This window comes from Tamandua tetradactyla, chromosome 20 (genome assembly GCF_023851605.1).
Source record: "Tamandua tetradactyla isolate mTamTet1 chromosome 20, mTamTet1.pri, whole genome shotgun sequence".
NCBI lineage: Eukaryota > Metazoa > Chordata > Mammalia > Pilosa > Myrmecophagidae > Tamandua > Tamandua tetradactyla.
Window position 1 is genome coordinate 13,040,439 of NC_135346.1, and position 16,227 is coordinate 13,056,665.

The 16,227-nt window shown below is 51.1% G+C and overlaps 1 protein-coding gene across 4 annotated transcripts in view; it reads right to left on the minus strand.

The window, feature by feature from the left end:
* Nucleotides 1-15,405, minus strand: part of VDAC1 (voltage dependent anion channel 1) — a 48,825-nt gene extending 33,420 nt beyond the window's left edge. The window contains exons 1-3 of one of the 4 annotated variants that reach the window (XM_077138437.1): nucleotides 15,387-15,405; nucleotides 943-1,015; nucleotides 289-338 (exon numbers count right to left, since the gene is read on the minus strand). In XM_077138437.1, coding sequence (XP_076994552.1) covers nucleotides 289-338; nucleotides 943-1,009 — 117 coding nt within the window. In that variant the 5' untranslated portion in view covers nucleotides 1,010-1,015; nucleotides 15,387-15,405. The other 3 variants (XM_077138438.1, XM_077138435.1, XM_077138436.1) reach the window with 3 other exon arrangements.
* Nucleotides 15,406-16,227: the final 822 nt, after the last annotated feature.

Here is a 16,227-nt window from a genome sequence, read left to right on the forward strand (position 1 = left end):
AATAATTATATGGCATTGAACACAGGTCAATTTTAAAATAAGAAACATCAGAAAACTAAAACAAACAGATACTAGCTCACATTTTCCTGAATTAATCAGGTGTTGGACTGGGTACCAATGGGTGCACCTTCCTTAAACCACCCATTCCACAGAGGATGCAATGAATGTGACAACCACAAGTTACCACAGTCAGAAATGTTTCCTCTGTTTCGCTCTGCCACCAGCACCTGGCAGTAATCTGTGGCTCTACATTACATCACCATGCTCCATGTGAGCTGGGTAACTTACCAATCCGTTCTCAGATTTTGTTTTCAAATCGAGTTTTATTAAGCCAAATCCTAAAGAAAGAAGAAAACAATTGTTAACAGGTTAATTAACTAATTCAAGAATGCCATCTCTGCCTTCCTTACAACTGTTTCAAAATGTCTATTTTATATTTAAAAACATGCTGGCCATACAGGCTGAGGGCATCAGGTTCCTGCTGCTGCCTGCCTAGGCATGGAGCTCAGGTGCCATGGAGCTCAGGTGCCATGGAACAGCAGCGGACAGGACAGGCAAAGCCCCACCTGAGCCGCCCCTGTGCCCCATGCAGGGTCTGAGAAGAAGGTACCCGGCAGCTGGCAGACTCACAGCCTCCAAGGCATGTGCTTAAGGATGGGCTAAATTTAGAAGCAGCACCTCACTGCAGCAGCAGACACAGCTGCTCCACACTGGGAGGAGAGTATGACAATGTGTACCTGTCTGCAGCAATTCATGAGCCTACCCTTAGCAGGCGCACAACCAAAACTGCTTTACTATGCACAGGAAGCTCACCTGTTTTCCCTGACACGGAAGTCATGGAGCAGTTGACTGACACGGATCTCCCAAACTGTTATGGGTAAACTCCCACCAAATATGCCAACCCAGTCTAGGGGCTCAAATACCACTCCCTGCAACACTCACCATAGCCCTTGGTGAAAACATCCCTGGCAGATTTCCCAAGATCAACATATGTGGGGGGCACAGCCATCTTCTGCTACAGTAAAAGGAACCACCAGAACAAACACATTTGTAATTAGTTCATCATGGATACAAACTATCAGACATAATTAACAACCAATAAAAATCACCCAGCATTAACAGTGCCAGGTGCCTCATCTCCCAGGAGAGAAGAGAAGCCTGTGCTGCCTAGTGTTCCTTTTTGTGTCCAGAGTTTGAGACTCCTAATAATTTGAGGTTTATTCCTTTTTTTTTTGCAACAACAAATAAGGTTTATTTTAATTTTATACAAAGACATATAGGAGGTAGGCACACGATAGCTGGTCTGGTAGTTCCACAAAATCAGCAGGGTTACAGACTACTTGCATTTCTGCTCCACCACCCCTAACCCTCCCCCCCCACCCCCACCCCTACGCCCACCCCCACTCATTCTCAAAGTCCTGTTGATGCTGGGGCTTCAACTTAGATGTCAACATTGCGGACAGGGGGGAAACACAGCAAGGTAAAAAGGGTTTCCCAAATGTCCCATCCATACAATTACCACTTCCATCTTACTGACCTGCAAGGAAAACTGAGTTTTTCAGCCCAGAATTGTGTTATTAAAAAAGGGGTAAATGGATTTGGGGCAAGGCCTTTGATGCAGGGTCTCATTTTCTCATTTCAAAATAGTCTGCAATATCAGTTTTTATTTTCAGTTGAATTCAAAAGTTATACGTTTCAAGTCTGTTGATATTTCCTAGTGAAAATATTTACTTTGGCTATTTTTTCATTTCTAAATAATGTCCTTGATCTGTGTGATCAAAGATGGCAGAAAATTTGAGTTTTGGACTTTGTTACAGATTACTTCCCAATAAGTGTTTGTTGACAACAGATGAGCCTGACTTCAGAGCTCTTCTCCCTGGCTTCCCAAGACCAAGTGCAGGCCCAGGACATAGCAGGAGTCAGTAAATATTTGCCGAATGAACCAACTGTCAAAGACACATTCCCATGAGCTAGCTACTTTACTGAATTGCAGGACTCTTGCCAATAAAGCATATCGTCTTCCAAAATGTCAGCTGCTAGGACATGAAATGCATCAAATAGAAATCAGAGCTTTTCATGACAACACATATTCCACACAGTTCAGATTTTATTCATTCAACAAATATTTATGGGTTAAGTTTAGAGTATGCTTTTCTGGGGTACATAGCTCCAGAAAAATATTGCTACATGCCAAAAGAGGTCCAACTTTTCACAAAATTCTTAGATTTAAAGGGAACTCTTCTTCTTTTTTTTTTTTTTTTGCATGGGCAGGCATCAGGAATTGAACCCGAGTCTCCAGGATGGCAGGCAAGAACTCTGCCTGCCGAGCCACCGTGGCCCACCCAGGGAACCTATTTTTTGAGTGTCATATTTCTCACAAAAATATAGTTAAACTTAACTAATTAAGTAACTCCTCACATGGCAGGAAAATGCAGTCACACACCCCCAAAAGAGTTTAATACAAACAAATATTCAGTTCCAATGTGACTATGCTTTAAAAACCAACTATGCATCAAAGTATTACTTGGGATTGCTGCGTATCACTAAGCCAATCAACAAACACTGATTAACCATCTCTGTGTTGAAGGAAGGCGGTTAATTGCCCTAAGGACCAGACCCTGTCCCTGGGAGGCTCTGACATGCTGTGTGGTGGCTTGGAGCTTTGTGCCCCAGTAAAACGTACTCTTAAACTTAACCCATCCCTGTGAGTGTGAACCCAGTGCGAATAGGACCCTCCGATGAGGCGAGTTCAGTTGAGATGTGGCCCAACTGAATCAGCAGGTCTTGGTCCTATTACCAAAGCCATTATAGAGCAGTGCACAGAACGAGAATCTTGAGGGGCGATCAGAAACTGGAAGACAAGGAAACCTAGAAGAACCAAGGATCTCTGTCAGCCAGTCCCAGAACTTCACAGTCTTCTGGGAGAAAGCACTGCCTTCCCCTAGCCTCCAAACCATGAGCCAATATATTCCCATTGTTTAAACCAACCCATGTTATGGCATTTGCTTTAGCAGCCAGGAAATTAAACCACGCTGTGTACACAGAATTAATATCCTAATCCAGTTCAGCACAGTGTGTGTGCTCCATCCAAAAGCGGGAATCATGAGAAACTTCATCTCCCACACTTTCTCCTCCCCAGAATCACTGGCCTCGATAAGCCAGAAAACTCAAATCAACAAAGAGCTGGTTCCATTAATTTTTTTAAATGCAATATACCTGAATTTCCAAGCTTAATCTGCATTCTCCCCATGTGAAGTTTACATACATATGTTCTTGCAAAAATGCACACAGGAATGGCAGGTTCCGGGAGCGTGTGAGGCACTGTAAAGGTAGCCCAGGGAAGCAGCTTCAGACTGCAAACAGCATCCCAGACCAAGCCCTTAGCTTCAAAGACATTTCAGGGAGCGCACGGAACCCATGAGTTTGTTACAAAAGAAGCAATTATAAACTTTCACAATTATAAATCGTAAGACTGTGGTCCAGATTCTATTTCACTTTTTTCAGATGTGATACTAATTCTGTCCCAACTCACATTTGTGTAAGAGCAGGGCAGAGCAGCTCGGTGAGCTGTTTGCTCTGTCCTATTTTTAATGTGGCTGCTATTTCTCACCCGTGAACAGCTGAACCATCGGTGGCTCAGCCTACTGTCCATCCAAACACGGCTTGGGCACCACCAGAGGGTGGGGACGCAGAGAGCACGGGGCAGGTCCATGTTAGCCCGCCTCCAAGGGCTCTTTCAAGTCTGGAGACTCCCCTCTCCCTGCCCGTTCCTTCCTCCTCAAACAAACCCCGAAGGCACGCACCCCGCGGACAGACCAGAAAACTACCCACTGGGTCTCTGAGAAATACCCACCGCCTAATGGCAGGTGCCCCAGCCAGAGATGGGCCTGGCCCCTCCCATGAGAAAACAGCACAAAGCAACCCTGCAATGACGCTCAGGGGGCTTCACAATGCAGCCCCAGAGAGACCTGCAGAACTCAGCAAAGGGCCAGAACATTCTCTATCCCTGCCAGCACTGGCAAGGCACCAGTGGACAGAGCACACCTCTGCAGTGGACAGAGCACACCTCTGCGGTGGACAGGGCACACCTCTGCGGTGGACAGGGCACACCTCTGCAGTGGACACGGCACACCTCTGCGGTGGACAGGGCACACCTCTGCGGTGGACACGGCACACCTCTGCGGTGGACAGGGCACACCTCTGCGGTGGACACGGCACACCTCTGCGGTGGACAGGGCACACCTCTGCGGTGGACACGGCACACCTCTGCGGTGGACACGGCACACCTCTGCAGGGCTGCCCCTCCCTGTAACTCGGACACCAGGCCTTTCCGGCTACACTCCCCTGCCACCACAGAAATGGCCTCTAGGACCTGCCTCCCCAGACACAAGCAGCCTTCACATCTGGACTGGTCCTCCCCTCAGCCAAAAGGCAGAACACTGATCATTTAATGTTGCTGTGTGAAGCTGTAGGTACCCCTGAAAAACATATTCTTAATCTAATTCATTTTCACGGGTGTAAAACCATTTTAAGTAGGACCTCCTGGTGAAACCACTTCAGTTAAGGTGGATGCCACCTCACTCAGGATGGGTCTTTACCCTATTACTGAGATCTTTATAAGCAGAACAGAAAGGGTGAGAGAAAGCCACAGAAGCAAGAAATTGAAATCAACAAAGCCTGGAAGAGAAAGGAAAGACCAGCAGATGCCACCAGGTGCCTTGAGGCAGAGAAGCCAGGGATCGCCGTAGCTCGTCCTCAGGAAGAAAACGTTGCCTCAATGATGCCTTGATTCGGACATTTTCTCAGCCTCAAAACTGTAAGATAATAAATTCCCATTTTCCAAGCTGAACCATTTTTTGGTTTTGCTTTACGCTTCCTAGGAAACTACAACAGTTGCTCAATGCACTTTTTCACCACTAATCCTCATATCCCAACAAGCAAAGCCACTTATCAAAAAAACACCCCACCCACAGCCAAGATCAGCTTAAAGTACATGGCCACCAAGGAGAGCACCGTCCAAGGACAAGGGAATTGGGATGGCCGAGTTCAGAAGGACAGCCGACTCCCTTCCTTGAAGGAGACGCTCACGGCCAACAAGGAGCTCCCAGCACCTCCTTTATTTGGTGCTAGTTGCACCAAGTCAACTTGCCAGTTAACTCCAACACATCCCTAGACGCCAACACTTGTCCTTTTAGCCAATCTGAATTCCAGCTTTTCCATCTGTGTCACTCCCTTCCCTGCTTCCTTCTTCCAGAGTCCTCAGGGACACATCCTCCCCCACACGGCACCTGACAAAGCAGCAGCTCAGGAACCCCTGGCTGGAAGGAGTTAGATCCCCTCCTGGAGCCAAGGTGACACCCACCTCAGAGCAAAGCCAGGGCGCTTCAGCTTGTAGCTTCCACTTCGGCTTTCTATGGTTCTTTAGCCCGCTCCTCACAGCACCTTCTCACAGCAACGCCCCTGCTTGTGGCCTCCTGCTGCCTTCACCTGGCAGGACTGAGGCAAGGGTGAGACGGTGCTGCCTCTCCTGGAGAAGCTTAGCTTTCTCATTAACCACAAACAGCCCAGAAAGTGCCCATTTTTACAGACTTTTCAGCCCAGCTCAAAAACAATTTTACTGTAGAAATTATTTCCATCTGTGTTTCCTCAAGCTGGAGTAAAAAGGACTGGAGTTAAAAAGACTTTGGCACCCTGTTTTCTAACTTAACTCCCTCCTGGGCACTGACATGGAGGCTGAACCTTTGCCCTGACCCCTCCGGGCCCCTCTTCCATCCACATCTGCTCCAGTTCGCTCGCCTTCTGTGCGATTGCAGATGTGCAGCTGTCTCTGCAACATCCACCCCACGTGCCTTCAAAGCCAGGTCTCCATGCTGAGCATGGAGCAGGGTACAGTCTGACCCGGGCAAGGCAATCAGAAATCAAAAGACTTCCAAGGGAAAACTGGAACCAAATGTCCTCTCTGGCAGGGTGATGGCTTCAGGACAGAGCCTGGGGGCTTCCTTCCCTGGGGTGAGTAGGGAAGCAAAGGGATGGGCAGGGACAGGCTGAGCAGACCTGCCTGCAGCGTCAGGGGCTTTGAAAAGTCACCCCGGGAGACACGAGTCCCTGGGTCCCCTCCACTGCCTGCCAGTCTACCTACCCAACTATTCCCTGGCTGACCTTGAACAAATTATGCAAGCTCCACTCCCGCTGAGGAATGGAAATCCAGCCCATACTGGAAGCTCAAAGATGAGGGATAGTGTAACGCCCAGCAGCATAAATGCTTACATAACCTCCATCTTGGGGGAACACATCCTCCCTGACTCATCAGCTGTGTGGTGATGGCAGAAGCTCTGCTCGCAGCTCCCCCCACACACACCCACCCCAACTCACATCCTTGATCTCAGAGCACCCCACAGCCTGTCATGCATAGATTTATGAAAAATATGGAAAACGCTACATATAAAAGATGGCAAAGTCCAGCACATAGTAGACATTCAATCTAAATGTCTGTTCAATGGGTGAATGAGCAATGAACAAAGTGTTATTCATAACAGGAAAAAAAATAAAAACTTAGAATCTGATAATAGGGACAAAGCAAATTACAATATACCAGGAAGGCATTTCCTCTGTAAGGAACTGTAGCACCGTGGGGGGTGGCCCACTGACCAGGACTAGCACTCCCCACCTGTCCCCACCCAGGTCTAAGGTGAGCGGACAGGCTGAGTCATCCAAGGACAATCTGGACTTTATCCTTAGGGCCTCCGGTAACCTCTTCAGGGTGATTGACAGATTTGCATTTGGGAGGCTCACTCAGACCCACGATTAGTAACAATGTAAATGAAAATATCCCCCCACCTGGCAACAGTACCCAAGTGCCCAATTTATGCATGCCTGGGCCTTCACCGCAGGGTTACTTGTAACAACAAAATCCAGAAGCAACCTAAATGCCCAACAATAGGGAAACAAATGAATAACTTACGGAACTTACAAACTAAGGTGTACCATGTAGTAATCAAAAAGAATGAGCTACCAGATGGGTGCCTGGACCAGATAAATCCTGAACACTAGAGGGCCCAGCCTCTACAGAACATCAGCTAGTTTCATCTCCCTACCCCATATTACTGACAAGAAATACTTAGAATGGCCATAGCCCAAATACCTCTAAAAAGTGGGAGAAAGACCAAAAGTGATGGTGGAGTTATATAGAAAAGGTAGGGTTTAACAAATGAATATGATTGCTGAATCATTAAATTGATGATTTCGTTTAGTCTCCAGTACGTTAGACTAGCTGGAAGTTAAAATCTAAAATTATAGAATTGTAACCCATACCAAACTCTAAAATCTGTTCTACAATCATTGTGTTGTGCTTTGAAATTTATTGTTTTGTATATTTATTTTTTCACAAAAAAAGAAAAAAAAATCGATTGTGATAATAAGAAAATATTTATTCCTTCTAGTCTCCAATGTTCTGGAGCAGCTAGAAGGAAAAAGCAGAGAATGCTATGTTAGCCCAGGCCAAACTCTGGGATCTGTACTGTAGCTACTTGTTGAAGAGTGCTTTGAAAACTATTGCTTTTTTCTTTCTTTGCTTTGTATATATGTTATATCATACAATAAAAACAAAAGTTAAAAAAAAGAATGACAGATTTATACGTAGTACCGTAGAAAGTTATCTATGACATAGTGAAATGAAACAAGCAAGTCACAGAAAATTTGTAATTCCATGTAATTAGAGAAAACTTTTTTACACAAATCTTTATAAATTCTTATATTTGTGAATGGATGAAAATGCAGTGGAAGAATGCAAGTCAGTCTGTAACCTGTGGCTGCCTCAGAGCTGCTTCTGGAGAGAGAAGGGGGTTTAGGGAAGGAATAGAGTTAAAACAATTATTCTCAATTTTTATTCTACCTCATTGTTTACCTAGTTTATGTATACTGTATTGCTAATTTTTTCAAAAGGTAAAGACAGGGAGAAAAAAAACATCACTGTGTCTGAAACTGATCCACACTGCATCTGAGTCACTGCAACAAGCAGAATCTAGCAGACTATTCAGTAGAGGAAGGGCTCTCTGGAGGGGTCTACACTGGACCCAAGAACAGATTCAAACAACAGTGAGCTGCAGAGTCATCAGGCAGCGCCCGGGCAGGCACAAAACACTTCCAGGTGACCACTTGTGGCCTGGCCACCTGGCCCAGCGGGCAGAGGTACCCTAACTTTAGTGTACAGGACAATCGTCTAGGGTTATTGTGCAAAAAGCTGCTGGAGGAGGCGATACATCTGCTTTCTTCCCTCTCAGTCTCTCATTGCCTTAACAGGCTCCCGCACAACCCCCAGACGCCACTGAAAAGAGTGGGTTCACTCCCTACACCAAGTACCCACCAGCACCTCCATTTTGACTGTTATGGATTAAATTTTGTCCCCCAAAAAGCCATAGCCTCCGATACTGTGAATGTAAACTTACCTGTACATAGAATATTTCAAATCTGGCCAAACAAGACTAGGATGAGCCCTAACCCAGTAAGAGCACTGTCCTTACAAGGAGAGGAAAGTTGAACACAGCCAGAGACACAGAAAGAGAGAGATGCCACGTGACAGAGGCAGAGATTGAGTTATGCTGCCACAAACCAGGAAGACCCCATGGATTACCAACCACACACCAAAAGCCAGAGGAGGTGCATGGAACAGATTCACTCCTTTAAGAGGAAACATGGCCCTGGTGACACCTTGATCTCAGACTTCTAGCCTCCAGAACTGTGAGATAAAACATTTTGTGGTACTTTGTTGCAGCAGCCCTGGCCAATGAAAACAGTTAGGCATATGCCCATTTTTCCACACTCTATTAGAAGGGGCCAGCGACTGTTGCAATGGTTGACACAGGCAGCAGGGTGGCCGTGGGTCCCCAAGTCTCAGCTAGATAACAGCTGGAAGAAAAAGTTTCCTGAACACGGGTAACACCCTGGTGGGTGGAGACGCAAGGGCTGGGACCCACAGACCAGAAGCCACCCTGACCACCTAGATGCCCTGACAACAGAGCACGGTCATTAAGGGAATGGCTATGAGCCCAGAAGAGGTTCTAGCCCCGACCACTTACGCTCTCTGCGTCTCATTTTTCCCGTTTGTAAAGTGCCTCTCTAATGGAGCTGTTGCAAGAATTAAGTAGGTTAAAACTTAGGAGCATCTGACCCACAATGAGTTCTCAATAAATGCAGCTGGTAATAATTATGATGAATGTTCTTTGTTTGCCCCTCCAGATGCACTCTCCTCCTTTCTCCATTCTGCTCCACATCCCAAGAGCTGATTATTATAGACTATTATTGATGAATTTATAGTAGAGTTCGGCTAATGGTAGGTGCGGGCAGACGATGGGGCAGCAGGAGACAGTGAGGCCAGGGCACTTGTCTCCCGGTCTCTCTCCCTGCTCAGCCTCAGTGGGCACTGACTACTTTCCTCAAGGCCCCAGTTCTACCAGGAGCCCCCTCCCAAGCTCCAGAGCCACGCTCTCCCGCTGCAGGCCCAGGGGAAATTAACAGACCCGGGACCACCCCCTTGTCAGATGCCCTATACCCTTCATTAAACTCTCTTCTGTGACCCCCCCCCATGTGGGCACCTGATTCCTGCAAAGACCCCAACCAACCTGGCTAACCCCAGGATCCCCCTCAGGAAGGGAGCCCTATGAGAAACCCTTAGGCTCTGCTGCTTCTACAGCACAACCCATAAGAAGGGGGCATCAGAAGCAGCCGGGGATTAGAGAAGAAGGCACCTACCCCCAACCTAGGGACCAAGGCTCAAGAGAAGCAACTTCCCCAGGTGGAAACAAGCCCAGCTCTGACAGCCCATCCGTGGGGGTCCACAGAACGTAGTCAGGAGCCTCCCCACAAACTGCCATCCTACACTGTCCCACTACCAACAAGCCAAGGAGAGGCAGCCCCAAGGAGCAGTCTCTGGCCCAGGCTCCCAGGCACCTGTGCTCGGGTGGTAGGTCTGTGTTCCCAACGCAGCTGTCCACCCACCCCCTCCCACCAGGGAAGCCTCACAGGGTAGTCGGCTTTCCAGGCGGTGCTTCTATTTTAAAACACTCTGAGCTGGACCGCTACAGCTCTGACTTCCATGAGCCTCAAGGGAACACGGCTGACGGCAAGACGGCCTGCCCACCCACCCACCAAGGAGAGAAGCCCTGTGTTTTCGAGTCCCAGGTGTGTGGGGGGGGGGGGGCACCTGCCTGACCTCAGTCGCCTCGAGTTCCCCGGAGCCTCATGGCCAGCTTGACCGGATAGGGGGTTAAAATGGACAGTGCTCGAGCAAGTAGCCTCAAGAAGCAAACAGACCTGAGTTCAGACCCTACTCCACTACTTCCCAGCTGTGTGATGTGGACAAGTCAAAGCTCTCTGCATCAATTTTCTTCAGCTATAATTGGGGAAAGTGCACCTGGCTCAGGATCATTGTGGGACTGAATTAGACTGTTTTAAATAAAGCACTTAGTAATGAGGCTGGAACACAGAAAGCATGCGATAAACACAGCCAGTATTTCATTACAGGTTTTTTATTCTATATATTTCTTATTATAATGATGGTGGCTGAGCAGGTTGCCAGGAGGTCACCCAAAACCACAGGTCCCCAGACCTCCGAGACCACGATGAGGAAATGTTTAACTGAACACTGTCTGGCCAGGTCCTGGAAGAATACCTTCCATCTTCACCCCAGGAAAAGGACCCTTCCCCGAACACGCTCCCACCATGTCTTTCCTTACAACAAATAGGGGTGACCCCACTGGCCTCTGTCCACTGCTGCTAGCCTACACCCAGCCAGGGACACACTCACCCTAACCACCGTGAAGGAATAACTTCTCTCCTCTGAACAGTAATTCCTACTTTCCAAAAGGATTTCACATCTATGAGCCCCTCACAATGGCCCATTAGAGTGCAACTGCAGTATGAGAGCACCAGCTTTGGAGCTAGCCAGACAGGTCTTGAATTCCAAGTCCACCCTGCCAAGCTGTGTGACTCTGGAGTAATTACCTCACCTCTCTGTGCAAGTCTCTTGATCCATGAAACGGAGACAACAATTGTACCTCACTCCCGGGGCTTATAGAGCAGAGGATTCAATGTCACAGAACACATACCACGCCCCCAGGAGGACTGTGAGCAGGCCGTCAAAAGAGAATGACTGCGATGTTGATGAGGACACTCTTAGAGTGGGGAAACTGAGGCACAAGATGGGGTTTAGCCTGTACTAGACGGTACGGCTCATGTCAGAGCTGTACTATAAGACTAAGCTGCTCTCCGGGTCTCTTTCCAGCCCAGTGCTGGGTAAAAGCTTCATATTCCCACTCACCCTCACCCCTATCCTCCCGAGAGTAACATTAAAAGGGGGGAACGTGCCCAGACCCAGCTAAGGATCCCACTGGTCACCTTCCTTAGGGGTGACCACAGGCTCTGTGGGCAGTCCACAGCCATAGGCCACAAACCCTCTGGGCCTCCCGAGGGGCTGAGTGTGGAAGGCACTGAGCAGACACATATGCCCCTTCTAGCCACTGTCACCAAAGACATCACCCGTGGGAACTGCCATCAAAGGCAGAGTGGACTGCAGAGCCTCTGGCTCTGAACAGTACTCTGGAACAGTAAAGGTGAGAGCAAATGCCCCTTATCACACCTGCCTCGTATCCAGCAGGCCCACAGGCATTTCCTCACCACATGGTCCCTCCAAGCCTGGGCCTGGCTTTCTGACCTGTAAAATGTGTCTATGAATAGCATGCGTGCACACACACGCACACAGACATACCATACACTCATTCTAGAACTGCAGAGATGGATAAAACTAAGTAACCAACTGAGCTCAGCCCCCTCTCCCAGTGGGGTCAGGGTGACTCCAGCAGAAGCCAGGGACCCACCCCACCATCAGGGACATCAGGGGCAGCAAGCCCAGCCTTTGGCAGAATCCTAATTCACACATTACTTTCCCCTCAAGCTCAGAAACACCACTTCAACAAGTTTCCCACGGGACTTAAAAAGTCAAAATGAAGATAATGTGTTTAAAGCAATTATTTGAAATTAGGAAATAGTTTCTACCTCTCAATGTTCCAGAGCTATACATATCATTGCAGCTCTCTAAAAATTTGTGACTCTCCACCAGACAAGATCATTTCCTGGAAATGAGTAAATGTATGTGCCCCCCAAAGAGAATATCCAGGAGCTGGGACTATGGTCTGGGCTGCAGTCACGACACAGGCCCGCTGAATCATTCCACAAATGCTTAATGAACACTTATTATGTGTGAAATGTTGGAATAATTAAACTATTTCTCTGTAGGAGTGAGTCATTCTTAGATAAAAAGCAAGAGTACATTTACCCACCCCATCCCCTGACTCTTCTCCAGCACCTACTGTGTGCCAGGTGTTACCACCCCAGGCCTGAAGGCAGGGATGCATGGGGCCCACCATGCCCTGCAGGAGCTCAGTCAGTGGAGGGCTGAGGCAAAGAGAAAAAAAGGCAGGCTCCGGGCAGTCTGCCCTGGCAAAGGAGGCGCCCATTTCCTTATTCCCTCTGGGGGACGCTGGTCAAGAGGATGGGGGCCTCAGATGTGACAGACCTAGGCTAAACAGAGTCCACCTCTGCATTCAAGCTTCCTGCCCCGGCCCGACCTTATCAATCTATACAGGTACAGGATTTTTTGTGAATTTTGCTGAAATTTAATCAGTGCCTTGGCACACACGCTCGTTAATAATACAGCAATAACTATGTTTAAAATCACAGGGGTTATAAGGGGGGGCAACGGTGGCTCAGTGGCAGAATCCTCACCTGCTGTGCTGGAGACCCGGGTTCGATTCCCGGAGCCCATGCAAAAAAAAAAAAAAAAAACCACAGGGGCTACATTTACTGAGTTCTTTCCAGACTACTACTATGGAGCAAAGCACTCTGCAGCATCCTCCCAAAAAGCCTCAAGGGCTAGCGTCACGGTTTTTCCAAGGCTATTTCAGTGCCAGGCCCTGTCCTGAAAGCTTCGCGTTACTAACCACCTCATTTTATTCTTCCAAGAACCCCACGACGGAGAAACATAATTGCTCCCTTTTTACAAAAAAAAAAACTGAAGTCTGGTATTTTCCCAGTTGTGTGACCTTGGGCAAATCACTTGAGCTGCGGGTCTCAAATCCACAGTCTGGCCCCGCCGCGTTTGGTGAATGAATGAGCGACCGAGACAGGAATCCCTCTCAAGGCCACTGCAACCACGCGGCTCCGCTCCCGGCCTCTTCTTCCAAGGCCTACCCCCCCCCCCGCCCCCGCCCAGGCCCAAGCCCCTGTCCCTGCGGCCTAAGTCGACTCGGCCGCCCGTTCTGCCAGGAAAGGCGCTGGAACGCGCGAGCCGCGCCGCACGCCAGCTTCTTCGGGCGTGGGCCGAGCGGGTCGGGCCGGGCCAGGGGCGCGGGGCAGCAGGCGTCACACGCGGCTCATCACCAGGGCGGCAGCGTGGCCCGCGCAGGCCTCGGGCCTGAACTGGGGCGCGTGGGCGGCGGACAGGCCCCTGCCCGGCCCGCGCTGGCGGGCTCGAGGGCCAGAGGGCACCGCGAAGGAAGGTCACCTAGACCCGCGGCCGGCCGGGCCTCCACGCGACCGCCCGTGCCCTTCCGCCCCCATGTGCTCTGCAGCGCCCACGGCTCCGGACCCCCGGCCTCAGCACCCCGCCCGGGTCCGCCGGGCCCCCGACCGCGCGGCCTCCTCGGCCGGCTGCTGACCCGCCAGGCCCGCAGGGGCCACTCCGCACTCTCCCTCGGGCTTCCTGCTAGGCCCTTGGCCTTCGCGCGCTCCTCCCCCATCTCGCCCTCCCAACTCCCCCGGGCCCAGGCCCGCGGCACCCGGCGCAGGCGGAGACCGAGCCCTTCCCCGCGGCGCCTACCTCAGAGACGGAGGCGGCGGGCTCGGCGGCGGCTACGGCGGGGGCTGCGGCGCAGAGGAACCGAGCGAGCGGCGGGGCCGGGGCGGGGCGGCGCCGACGGCGGCGGCGCGGACCCGCCCCTACCCTGCGCACCCGGCCCGGCGTGCTCCGCCCCCAGGTCCCGCCCGGGCCGCCTCCCAGGCCCCAGCCCAGGTCTACGTCCGGCCCCCCAGCTGCGCTCTGACCTCAGCGGGTTTCTCCAAGCCCCGGGCGGACGCGTGTGTGGGCGCGCGTGAGTGCCTGCGTGCACGCGTGCACGGAACGACGGGGAGGGATGGCACCGACGTGCGCACGGTGTGTGCGTGCTCGGGGACATGCGTAGCGACCGCACGAGCGGGCCGGTCATTCCTGGAAATTTCCCGCCGGGTGGGGTCTTCCGGTTAGCTGAGCCGGGTTCCCGCGCTAAAGAAAGGCGCGCGGGGCTGCGGAGAGACGCTCCCCCTGGGAATTGACGTGGAAGGCGGCGCCTGGGTGGGAGGGGTGGCCCCCACGTGCCCCCCACAGACCCGCGCGGAGTGTAACGTCGGGGTTAGTCCCGGGCCGGCGGCCGCCACTGCCGCTCCTCGGCTCCGCGATCTGGACACAATGTTTCGGGCGCCTCTGACTGTCCCGTAAGCGGCATCCGATTCTCAGAGCCTTCCCCGTCCAGGGGCGAATCGCGGGGAAGGCTCCACCTGGCACGGAGTTCGCACTGCAAATTAGCAGGTTTTCCCCCTGTTTTCCCCTGTAGTACAGCTACTAGCAGCCATTTCCCGGGCCTTTGAGGAGTGAAAGAAGTAAATTGCATATTACAAGGATGGCGACTGCTGGGTCTTACTAAGCGCGAATGTCACCGCCCATTCCCACCCGCCGGTCGAGCGCCCCGCGGGGGACCCGCGTCCAGCCTGGGCCCGGCCTCCCCGCGGTACAATGTGCCTGGGGTGAATGACGCTCGTCTCCCCGCTAGACTTCGAGCGGGTAGTGACCGAAGCTGCCAACCGAGAGTCCCGCGGGAGCCTTTCCCACGCAGACTTCGAGGGTTGATGAACTCGTGGAGATTCTGCGCACCCTTCCCCTTCGGCCAGTAAATGTCCTTAACAGCGTTTGGAGCGCCGTGTTGGAGAAGCAGAGCTACAGAGTCAGAGCGCTGGTCACGGGCAGCTGTGGCATCCGCTAAAGCAGACGACAGCTGGGGCCAGCAAGCAGGCGGCAGATTCAATAGAAAAAGCGGCAACTCGGGTTAGAAGTGGTGTTCCTATGGAGGGAAGGGGGTGAGAAAGATGGGAACTGATACACAACAGCCCTAGGCCTTTTGGGGGCTCAGAGCCCCTCCGGGTCCTAGGGAGGGGAGGGGAGAACAGAGCCTAGGCCCCTCTCCAGGCCAGTGAGTTACCTCTTTGCTAACTGGAGCCTCAGGCTTGCCAAGTTGGCTGTCCCTACACAGGTCCCAGCCCACTCCCAGAGAGGGGCGGGCAGAGAAAGCTGCTGAGTCACTCACAGTGCACAGCGAGGCAGAGTTCCGCAGGCCAGGAAGGACTTCAGGGAAGCAGAGCGGAACCAGGTGGCCCTGAGGGAAGGCGGGGCTTGAGAAACCTTGCGCTGGTTAGCATAGGAGCTCAGCTGTGAAGCTGAAAGAAATTGTCTGAGATGCTTTCTCTCCCCTGGTATGTTCCCCACCACCCCATCTTGTTAGGGTCTTTAACCTGCCCCCACCTGCCCTGACGCCCTTCCACAGCTCCCCTAGGTGCTACTTTCAGGTTAATCCCTGCATGCTCTCAGAACTACTTAGTGGCTGTGGGACTCTGAGCAAGGAGCCCAACCTCTCAGAGCTTTAACTTCAGAGGATTGTTGCAAGCTTAAAATGAGACATGTAGCAAGAAAACATTGAAGAAACTCAGCTGGAACTGGCAGGGGCGTTGAAGACTTTGGTACCTAAATGCAGAGCCTTCTCTGACCAGGTGAAATCTCAGGGAAAACTCTCCGGTGCACCACGTTTGCACTGCAAATTAGCAGTTTTCCCCCATAGCAAAGCTCCTAGCAGCTATTTTTCCAGGTATTTGAGAAATGAAAGAAGTAAATTGCTTCTTGCAAAGCAGTTGGCTGCTAGGTCTCACGAAGCCTGTGAAGTTAGTCTTTTATACCAGGTCATAACACACGCACACAGACACACCTTAGCCACACCTCCTCCCTCCCTGCCACAGCTGATTGGCATTGGGGTGGGCATCTAATTCGGGCCCAGCCATCAGGTCCTCTCTTGCAAATGTGAGCTAAGAAACCCCAAGTCAGAGTGTGTTTCTTCCTGTCCTTGGGTTTCCTTGTGCCACTTCGATAACACTCCT